This window comes from Cyprinodon variegatus, unplaced genomic scaffold, assembly GCF_000732505.1.
Source record: "Cyprinodon variegatus isolate N-32 unplaced genomic scaffold, C_variegatus-1.0 Scaffold133, whole genome shotgun sequence".
Taxonomy (NCBI): domain Eukaryota; kingdom Metazoa; phylum Chordata; class Actinopteri; order Cyprinodontiformes; family Cyprinodontidae; genus Cyprinodon; species Cyprinodon variegatus.
Genome location: NW_015150586.1, coordinates 374,648 through 386,428, shown reverse-complemented (window position 1 = coordinate 386,428; position 11,781 = coordinate 374,648). Strand labels below are relative to the sequence as shown.

Sequence of the window (11,781 nt, the reverse complement as noted above, 5' to 3'; positions counted from 1 at the left end):
AAAGTAACTGTCTACCAGCTCCACAGGCGGCCTCGTCCAGGAAACACACAGCCAGCTAATAAATAAAACCAGCATTGGTTGATCTGTACTGCAGTTCACCTCTAGTAGATTTAGACTCTTTATGTCTGAGTTCTCCTGGTGACACAGACTCCGTCTTCAAACTTCTGTTACTGTTGTATTAAATCAGCCGGAGGTTAAAGATTGAGAGCAGGATCTGCTCTGCTGTTGTGTGTTTTTGCGGTGCGTTAATGAGGCTTTGATGGATCTGTGGGTGACGAGCACACTTTGATTCCCGGTGGCACCTGACAGAAAGAAGTCCTCCTTCGTTTCTAATTAATGACTGCTAAGTGCTCCTTCCAAATGTGCTCTCCTCGCCCTCATTTCCTCCTTTTCACTTTGATTATGGCGCTGATGATGCAAAGTGTTTTTGGTGAGGATGCAGTCTACTGTATTTCTCTGCACAGCTGCCTTATTTTAAAGAAAGGGGGATTAATTCAGGGCTTCATTGCCTAATTACTGCCACGATGATTGCTGAACGGCCAATCAGGATCTAATTGTCCCGCTGCTACGGGAACAAGTAGAACTCTGGTTATTAAGGATCTGCAACCGTTAGATGGAGCCTCTGGTTGGTGCTGAGACTCTGAACGAAGCTGCTTCTAGTCTGGCATGAATGAACTGGGCAGTTTGTTGCTTTTCCGAGTGAAAAGGAGAAATCTGAAGATCAGCATCACGGAGAGTGAAACCATAATAACAGAAGCAGAACCCATCTCTGGTATCAGAGGAGAATCAGAGCAAATGCAGCTCACTTTGGATTGAACTGTTGTCTGGGGTGAAGAAGAGATTTATTGTTATAATTATTATTATTCAGGTAAACAAGGAGCAGTGTCAGAGCTAAGCTTTTTAAACAGGGATGGCAAGCTATCATTTGGGGGGTGAATATATATAAAGGGTATACATTAAGTATACTCTGAGGAAATTATGAAATGTAGATAAGTGATTTTCTTTCTTAAAATAAGTGCATTTGTTCTTGGATTGAGGAGGTAAAAGAGACATTTTGACAGTGGAACAAGAAAATGTACACTTTTCACTGCATTGTCTTATTTCAAGCGCATATTATCTAATGAGTAAAAATGCTCATTCCATTCGCAAACTATCTCATTTACCTGCTCAAATTAAGGGTAAATGCGCTTAATTTAAGAAATTTGTACTTATTTGTAGATAATGTTTCCTGTGTACAGCAAAAATAGAAATAAACAAGCACTCAATGTGTTCCTTTGACTAATCAAATCCAGTAATAAAAAAAAAACTTGAAATGAATTTGGAACTGTCAAAACAAGGCAGGACAAGCAGTTGTTCACATTTAAATGGGTGATAGAATGATTCTATAGGGTATCTGGTCCTTAAGGTCTCTGAATAGGCTGTGTAACATTGGTTGGGCTGAAAATGGCAGGTTTGCTGTGCTATGAGCCCTAATGCAGCCTGGTTAAAAGTTTTAGAATGAAACGACAGGTTTTCTTCCTTTTATGGTATGATCATGAATATTTAGATGAGCTGTGCTCTGATTGGTTGGTTTACAACGAGCCGAGCCGCTGAACAAAGACGCATCATAGCAACAAGCACTCACTCACTGAAACATCAGATTGTTGATATGGTAGGGGGACCAGAAGTCCTCTTTTTTCGGACATGTCCTAATTTTCAGACCTTAAAAAACATCCGGGGGGAATTTCAAAATCATCCGTGATTTTGGTCGACTACAGTGCAGCACATAGTAGAAACACACCAGGCACACGAAAGTCAACATAACAATATCTATTTTGGCTGACCCACACAGAAAGTGAACAAATATAGAAATGAACAGATGTAGCAGTTATTTAAAATGGAAAATAAACAGAAATTAATCTTCAACAGTTTAATAACCTTGTGTTTAAACCAGATTTCAATCACTGAACATTTCAGTGATCCTGATATCTTATATTTCAAACACTTTCATAACTGGACGTGTCTCTTTGTGTTTTCTGTTGCAGATAAAAATGTTGAACAGTTCCTGCTCTTCAGAGGACCAGGTAAGCCACCATGAAGTTATCCTCTTAATGTGAATCTGATTGGATGAAGGCCAAGCGGGGCTATCCAATCAGATCACTGCTTACCACTTGGGCTGAAATCAGAAACCAAGCACTTTTTTATATTTCTACATTATTTTATATTTAGATTATAAAGTTTATTAATTTAATACTTGATACAGAAATAGTAAACAGATGGTGGTTAGTAACTAATTAGTCTAAACCTTTAACAAAACATATACTTTAACTTTTTTTTCCTGCTCAAAACTTTTCACTTTATATAGTTACAAAATGCCGCTACTTATGTGACCGATCCAGGAGTGGTTTCTAACTGACTGACTCACTAAACTGTGTTTAAAAAAATATCTGTCAACATGATGCATCTGCTAAAAAAATGTCTCATCTTTTGCGGTTTATTATTAAAATGATGAAGAATTTTGGAGCCTAAAAGGAATAGAAACTGTTGCATTTTTATTTTAATTTTCTCGTTGTGTCATCGCTTCCCTCTCAGTTATCACTCAACTTACCTGAATTAAAGTTAATTTCAACTCTTATTTTATTTCCTGTTTTTACTGTACTTATTGTTTTAAAATTATGATTTAAAATCCTAGTTCACAAAGCATCCACAATCACATTTTCCCTTAAATTTTATGTCTTTACATTATTTATTGGCTGTATCTAAAAAATATCAAAGATATTTTCAATTTAAACATAGATATGAAATAATAGAATATAACCTACAATAACTTCAATGATATCGTTGTACAATTCAGTTTAGTTCAGGGGTAACCAATTAAAAACCAGCAGGGTCTGAATAAAGAAAATCAGCAGCTACTGAAGGTCTTGGGACATTTTAAATTGTAAGATGTTACTTTAAACACAATTTAACAGTGAAATAAATGAGTTTTTTTTTGCATCTATATTATACACAGAATCTTTAAAAATAAAATAGAAAAAAATAGAAAGTTTTTCGATTTAAAAAAATATTTTAGTAGTAGAGAACGACAATTGTACAATTGTTTTTTCTTTTTTCTGTCTTAATGTTGGCAGTGGGCTTTAGGCTGCCCTGCAAGGCTTTAAACCTGGGTTTGAATGGAGACTAAGCCATTCTCAAGCACATATCAAGGTGCTCATTTACCCAACACTGCTCCCCGGGCGCCGCACAATGGCAGCCCACTGCTCTCTAAGGGGATGGGTCAAATACACAGGGTAATTTCTCCAGTGTTAGATCAATAAAGATCAATTATTCTTATTATCCAATAATAATGGAACAAAATTTACTCCATATAAACTGTTGCAGACATAATGAGTCGACTTATCTGTTGCTTTAGTTTTGCACACTGCACCGAGTATTGGAGGAAAACATGTCGATCCTGCAGCAGCTGTTATTTTGTTTTCTGAATGCTGTGAGTGAGAGAGATGGAGATCAGTCAGTCAGCCTGTTAAACGTGATGCACTTCAGAAAAACAATGGAAACTCTGACCTGATGCTCCTCTGTCCCTGCAAGGCTACATCAACTAAACCTGATTCTTTCTAATCACCTCAAAGCTGCTTCATCAGTAGTTCCTGTCTGATTATGACGTCTGGCTCGGTTTGTTTTCTTAACATTGTGTGTTTATATTTGATGAAGTAACATTTTTCACATGTATTTTCTGCAGATTATTCACATGGGCTGGACATGTGAAACTCCAGACGGCAGCACCACATGTCGGAGTTCAGTCTTCAGGTTCCTGGCACTGAGAGGACCATATTTCTATATCTTCAAAACTCCCCCGGTACGGTCTTTACTGTCAGATTATCTACACTGTAAAAACTGATCCAAAGATAAAATATTCTTAAGACAAGTCCTTAAAGGAATAGTACACCCAAAACATGATTAGCCTTCATTTTCTACTCACCCCCATGCTGAACAACACTCTGGAGTACTTTTTTGATATCTCAAATGCATCTGGAGATCTGGGAGGCTTCTTGCTGTCTGCTGACATTCAAATAATGGAGGTCTATGGCGCCCGAGGCAGAAAGGTCCATAAAAGTCCACAAAAAACGTGTCAATATTCCTCCATACTGCTCGTCCAATGTATTCCAAGTGTCCTGAGTGGGTAGCGTCCAGAATTTACTCGAAACAAAGTCATTTAGAATATTTTTTAGAGCATAAACAGTAGTGTATAGGATTTCCTGAAAGCGCGCACCTGCGCGTTCACGACGCTACGGAAGCCAGCAGACCAAACCAGATGAAAGTGCGCATTCAGCGTCTGCTCTGCCGATAATGCAAGCGTAGAAGAAGAAATGTGCTGTTTACCTGTGCAAAGAAAGAAACAACGAAAGAAAAATGTCTGAGGACTTCAGTGTTGAGGAAGAGCATGAGTTCTTTGCCGACCTGAATGCGCACTTTCATCTGGTTTGGTCTGCCGCGGTTTCCGTAGAGTCGTGAACGCTTTCAGGAAATCCTATACACTACTGTTTATGCTCTAAAAACATTCTAAATGACTTCGTTTCGAGTAAATTCTGGATGCTACCCACTCAGGACACTTGGAATACATTGGACGAGCAGTATGGAGGAATATTGACACGTTTTTTGTGGACTTTTATGGACCTTTCTGCCTCGGGCGCCATAGACCTCCATTATTTGAATGTCAGCAGACAGCAAGAAGCCTCCCAAATCTCCAGATGCATTTGAGATATCAAAAAAGTACTACAGAATGTTGTTCAGCATGGGGGTGAGTAGAAAATGAAGGCTAATCATGTTTTGGGTGTACTATTCCTTTAATTTGAGCGGATAGATGATAATCTGCCAATGGAATCAGCATTTATATCCTTAAAATAAGATTCGGAGTGAAAAATAAAGTTTGAAAAAATAAAGGCAGTTCAAAAAAGTAACTTTAAAAATGCTGGTGAAGATTCTCAGTCATCCAGGTTAATAGTCATGAGGGGGGGGGGGACTCAGGTTTCAGCTTTCTAAAACCTACAATACATCGATGGAGTTGATTCCTTCCCGCTATCATCGCAGCCCCAACCCCTTTACAGGTAGAACAGAAGACCTCGCCTGTTCAGCCAGGCCAACAATTCCCTTTAAAGACCCCCCTTTCAGAGACATAGACAGGTATGGGGCTAACAAAAGAAGCCAAACGACCCCCATTCCAAAGGGTTGGACCCGTTCATCTGTTTCAGTTTGCATGTTTCTAAACTAAAACAAGGCTTTGTTGGGCTACTGGATAAAACCTGGAACTCAACACTATTTCTGACATTTTGAATTGAAAAAGCTTCCTGGATGGAAGAGAAACGTCTTTAAACTGGAAACAAAGTCTAGTGGACTTTGGAGTAATTTTTTGGAGAAACTTTGAAAAACTTCTTAATATAAAAAAAAGGTTTTGAGGTTAACGTTTACATTTTCTCAGATTTTAAAATTTCCGATATTTATATATCCATTTTAGAATTTTCAAAATGATCTTCATCTAGCCTTTAGTAGTTTTATTGGTCAACATCAAAAGTTTGGATTTGGCCAGAAGTAAAGAGAATGAGATCAGATGGAGTTTGAAAAAAAAAAAAATTATAATTTGTCAAATTTAATCTGAAAAATAAAAATCTGGAAAAAAAAGTAATCAGATATCAGACATGTAGTTTCTTTTCTAGATTGACTGTTTTCTTTGATAACAAAACATGCTCTTAGCAAATATAAGGGAACAAACTTCCCTCCATAACAAAATATTTTATCTAATACACTTTAAAGGAGAAGTGTGGTCAGCAAGGAATAATCAATGGATCATTATTTATAGATGAAACTAATAAGTTTGAAGTGATTTGTTGAATTTAGCGTTAATCAATAAAAAAATTAACAAAATAATTTTAGTGGCGATCACTGAGTCTGGGAGCGGCCATTTTTGCCCAAATATAGTAACCACTCCCTCCTGCCATCTTCCAGCAGTGACGTCACGGTGCGGTAAGCCTAGCGCCATTCTCCCCGCTTTACAAGCAAAATCAATGGGAACTACTAGACACATCTGCAATCAACAACAATTATTGAAGATTTCCAGAGGACTTCACCATTGAAATTCACCAGAGCTATAGTGAAACTGACAATGCCCACGTGCATGGCAGCTGGATGTTGGAATACATCGGGTAAAAGCGGAAAAAAAGAGTTATTCCACCTTTCTGATTCCTGATCCTCCACGGACGGGTTGGTCGTTGGATCGCCAACTTGAAGAGGGAGGATTTGCCATCGAACTTCTGGCCAGAGAAAAAACACGTAATATGTAGCCAACATTTGGAAGAAGAATGTTTTCAAGATGACTTGGATAATAGCGCGTTGTGACAAACACCAGATACAACCTGTATTTCAAGAAAAATAAACTTGACTTATATTTCCGTTGTTGCAGCAAATTCTTCTCCTTTATTGTATTTATTGTAAAATAAACTGATTTTCATTTGCTTTTTTGCCAAATGTTTAAAAATGTGGTTGTTCACTTGGAATTTGTGTTTTTAAGTAAAATCGTGTTGATTTTATGCTGCTGTCCATCAGTCAGTGTCTATCTGCTTGTTTTTTGCCTGAATGTAAGACTAGTTGGCAGCACGTTAGCCAACACCGCATGATCCTCTGCTAATTTAATGACAGGCGGCAGCCATGCAGCGTCTGCTTATTGTTTTGTCCTTGTAGCGATGAGGACCGACTGTGCAGCCGCAGTGAAAGCTGCTGCTGAGTATTTGCATTTTGGCCCAGTGTTAATGGACTTGTCAGCGCGCACGGCTCCAGGTTCTGCTCTTGTTTTATTCTCGAGTGGGTTGGCCTCAGTTTTAATTGGACTCAGGCAGGAATCTGCCTTGTCTGTCTTTCACTCAAACCAATTTTGTTTTTTCTGCAATGTGTTGAAGCTTAACAGTGACGATGCAACATCCAGATTTCTGCATCACAGTCTGCAGAAAACTGGCATTCTCTTCTCATTTTGATAACTGAGAACTTACAGCAACTTTAACTCCACATACATACACGGATAGGTAGGCAACCTCTAGTTAAATGCCTTGCTCAGAGGCAGATCAGCATGTGTTAGGAGGAATGTGTCTGTTCACATGAGAAACAGCTACCACAGCTGCCCCACCATGTACCAATATAGCACAGATGTTGCTGGTTCAGATTTTTAAAGACTTTTTCAGCATCTTCCAAATGTTTTGTTGGAGGTTTGGGACCGGCAGCACATTGAACAACATGGGAATAGAACCCAGGACCTAACAAAAACATGGCTGTTCTCCCCATTAGCCAAAGAGGTTGGTAGAGTTCAGAGGCCAGAACCTGGTTGAGCCACAGGAGGGCAAAAAAAAAAAAAAATCACAAAAAAACAATGTGTTTATGATCTGAAAGAGTTTAGGAAAGGTTGTTCTAAAGAGAGAAAACTATACCTTTGGGAAGCCGATGTTCTGTCAGACCAGCATACCCATAGTCATAGGCACGCACAAGATGTCAGATTTGTTTTTATCTTACAGGTGTAACGTTCTGAAGGACTGGTAGGACATAAGTCCACCAACTTTGGCATGGAGGGTCAGTCCCCACCAAGAATTTCAGCATTTTTTCCCCTTTCCGCTCATTTTTTTTAGCCCCAGGTAACAGAGGTTGGGTGCAGCTATCTTGTTCAGAGTTTTTTCCTCTCTCACGGTGCTTTCGTGTCCCGCCTCTCGGTGTGACGTTATCGGATCTGTCGCTTTGAGACATCTGATTTGCGGTCGCATTTCACTGATGTACAGAGTAGCTATGTGGAGGAGGAGAGACACACAGCAGCACTCAGTGAATATTAACCAGCAGCTACTTTGATGTATAAGTAAAAGTTAGGAGACGGGTTGGTTAAAAAAATTCATACAGCTGAAAAATCTTTTCAGCAAATGGCAACAGATTGTAAGTTTATACAGGTTGGTAATATAATGCAAGAAGCTTGATATAACATAGTTTGTTCTTTACTAGTTAAAAAAGCTTAGATTTTCAGAGGACCATGACTCCCAGTTACAGGTTAAAATTAACACATTTTCTTATTGGTCAGATAGAATCAGACTGTAAAACATTCATTTATCTTGAAATGTTGTTTCTGGCATCATTATGTTAGTAAATAGGTTCATAAATCTTTTTAAACAGAGCACAGAGAGAAGAAGGGAGAGCTGCAGATTTAAAGGTGAAACAGATTTACTGTGATGTGCAACATGAAATAAAATAAATATCTCCAAGTTTACAAGAACGTTTACAAGGAAAAAAATGTACAATTCTATATTTTAAATGCAGCATATCCATATTTTTCTGGCTGGATGGATGGAGCTGAAAAATTGAAAATTCTAGGGATGCATGATATATCGATTTTGGCATCAGAATTGGCTGTTATACGATATTTTTTGAGACATACATTTTTTTTGGCCCTATATATTTAATGTGCTGAAAGTAATCTCTCTAAGTATCTATAAATATAATATCAGTGCATTATGGTTCTCTTGTGTTCTCAACAATAGGAAAGCATTCAATAAATAGATGTTGGAGCTTATTTTAAGAAAATACAAAAACCCAATGAAAGCGTTTGGGTGGAGTAACTGTAGGTCCATCAGCCCCCACCCTTATAGCGCCCCCACCAACTTTCATTACAAAGCTACACCCTTGGTTTATCCCTTTAGTTTTGTAGGAAAAATAGTAAAAATAGACGTTAAACTACCTCAACAGGCGTTTATCCCTTTAATCATGTACAAAAAAACCAAAACAATTTAAGGTCAGATCTCTTAGCTTTGCTTACGCTTCAAAAAACACCAAAAAGTAAGCCATTGAATGTTTGTTTTTGTACGTGACTAAAGGGATACACGCTCATTGTTTGTACAAAACTAAAGGGATAAATGTTTATTGACTATGGGTATGCTCACCTGACAGAACACTGCTTACCTTTGGTACTAAAATAACAGAATTCCTAAAGCAGGACTTTATACTTAGGAACGGTTAGATTACGTGCAGCACATTTAGGTGGAAAGACCCTTCAAAGTTCTGTACTTAGAAAAAGGAAGCATGATCGGCAAACTGCCCTGGGATAAAAGTAATGAAATAATTCATGAACATAAATAATTGATGATTATTAAAAACAAAACAAAAACAAAATTAATGATTGATGAGCAAAAAGAAATCAAAGTTGGACTACAAACTTTAGTTACCAGGTTTAGATGGCAGTCAAGGTCACAGATAAAACAAATATGTTTTATTCTGGTTTCATAGAAACAGACAGTTTTAAAGCTTTTACAGTTTTTCGGGTGTTTATTTAAGATTACTGGAGCAGAAGAACCTAAAGCTGCTCTTCTACGTTTGGTTCTGCAGAGTAGATCTAATCTGTATGAGCTGAAAAGTCTGGGAGGTTAAACCGCTGACACAAAGTCTGTAACAAATTTTAGAGATTTATAGATTGAAGGATTATAAATAGGGACTTTACATTGGGGCCATTTAAAATTTCCCAACTTTCTGATGGGCCCTTGGTTGGTCCTTGGCTGGCCCTTGGTTGGTACTTGGCTGGTCCTTGGTTGGTACTTGGCTGGTCCTTGGCTGGCCCTTGGTTGGTCCTTGCCTGGCCCTTGCCTGGCCCTTCTTGGCTGGTCCTTGGCTGGCCCTTGGTTGGCCCTTGGTTGGTCCTTGGCTGGCCCTTGGTTGGTCCTTTGCTGGCCCTTGGTTGGTCCTTGGTTGGCCTTTGGTTGGTCCTTGTTTGGCCCTTGGCTGGTCCTTGGTTGGTCCTTGGCTGTCCCTTGGTTGGTCCTTGGCTGGTCCTTGGCCGGCCCTTGGCTGGTCCTTTGCTGGTCCTTTGCTGGCCCTTGGTCGGTCCGCGGCTGGTCCGCGGCTGGCCCTTGGTTGGTCCTTGGCTGGCCCTTGGTTGGCCCTCGGCTGGTCCTTCTTGGCTGGCCCTTGGTTGGTCCTTGGCTAGTACTTGGCTGGCCCTTGGTTGGTCCTCGGCTGGTCCTTCTTGGCTGGCCCTTGGTTGGTCCCCAGCTGGTCCTTGGTTGGCCCTTGGTTAGTCCTCGGCTGGTCCACCTTCAATGCCTTTTTAAACATCCCAAAAAAGTTAAAACAAGTATGAAGACGTTTCGATCGATTCCCATCCAGGAAGCTTTTTCAATTCAAAATGTCAGGAATAGTGTTAAATTTTAGTCATTCTGAACAGCACGTTGAGTTTTTAGGTTTTATACAGTAGCCCAACAAAGCCTTTTTTTTCTTTGAAAACATGCAAATAGAAACAGACTAACGGGTCCAACCCTTTGGATTGGGGGTGGGGGGGCTTTTTAAACATTAACCTTGTAACATTGTACTAAAATATTCTTTCTGTCATGATTTGTGGACATTAAGATTTAAAGAGAAGCATCATCTCCTGGTCAGACCCTGTAATTCAGTAAAAGGGTGAAGTGGGCTGCCATTCAGCTGGCGTTTATCTCGGAGGGGCCATTTTGAATGGTTTTTGCTGTAACTTCAGGGAATCCCGAGATATGACTAGAATTGACATATGTGATGTTAAGATATCCTGAGCTCCACAGTATCGGTAGGAGCAGAAGCGCCGCCTTTGATTATGAGAAATAATGGTTGAGGAGGAGAAAAAAACAAAAATAGTTTCTGCTTAGATGAAAAGTTCATCAGAGAACAAACTAACTGGATGAGTTCACAGTAGGAAGGTTGCCTTTTCCTCATTTCCCTGCTGTTGGCCTGGTTAGACCTCATACTCCATGTTTGCACTAATGTTACCTTGGGGTTGCTCAGACTGAAGAACATGATGTTAACATTTGCTCTGGCAGTCGCTGTGTTTTATTTACACGATGATAAAAATAATAGATGAGCCTCCAAACCTGAACATAACCACTGGTTTGGTCCTGGTATCAATATTGCATGAGCCTTTATGCAGCATCAACCTACAGGTCAGCGGGCTATAAAAGTGCTAGAACATTTCAGAGTTTGGCTGAGTGTCTGACAAATTGCTTTCATATTTGTGGCTTTGGCTAAAACATTCCTTCACATACACCCTGACAAAAGCATGATTACCACAGTGATTGTGGGCGCTTTGTAGAACGCTGTCCTCCTTCCGTATGTCCGTGTTTATTGTTTCAGGTGGCTAATTAACTGCAGGATGGGCTTTAGGTGTTAAACACACCAACACAGTCCTTTAAAGGAGCCTACTACCTGTAAAGAAATGTCTGATTCAATCACCAAGGCTGAGAAGAGACTCATTGGCTGACCTGAAAGTGTTTTAATCAACTTCTGGTTATTCTGCTCCAATGTCTCCTCTGAGTGAGAGACCAAACAACCGCTGCAAGAATCCATCTTGAAGACATGCGCTCCACAATTCACAACACATGTTGTCTCAAGGCACTTTCCAGTTCACCAGATCATCCAGTCAGATTGGTTCAAAGTTTTCTATGTAAGGAAAACCAGCTGATTGCATCGACTCATTGACTCTTCAGCTATCCCTCACACTAAGCATGCTTGTAGCGACAGTGGAGAGGAAAAACTCCCTTTTAACAGAAAGAAACCTGCAGCAGAAGCAGACTCATTGTGAGCGGCCATCTGCTGAGGTCAACTTGGGTTCAAGGAGACAGAAGAAGACAGAAAAAGAATCAGAGATACAAAGGAACTTGCTCCACAGGCGGCCCCGTCCAGGAAACACACAGCCAGGCAGAAGCAGAAGAGCTACGAGCCAACTCCCATGTCAGAGGATGAAGAGAGCACATCCAGTTAGTCACAGTCAGA

At 39.8% G+C, this 11,781-nt stretch overlaps 1 protein-coding gene across 1 annotated transcript in view; it reads left to right on the top strand.

The window, feature by feature from the left end:
• Positions 1–11,781, top strand: part of sntg2 (syntrophin, gamma 2) — an 87,181-nt gene that overhangs the window by 46,215 nt on the left and 29,185 nt on the right. Inside the window, exons 7-8 of the mRNA XM_015376327.1 lie at positions 2,025–2,063; positions 3,719–3,835. Coding sequence (XP_015231813.1) covers positions 2,025–2,063; positions 3,719–3,835 — 156 coding nt within the window. The remainder of the gene's footprint in view (positions 1–2,024; positions 2,064–3,718; positions 3,836–11,781) is intronic.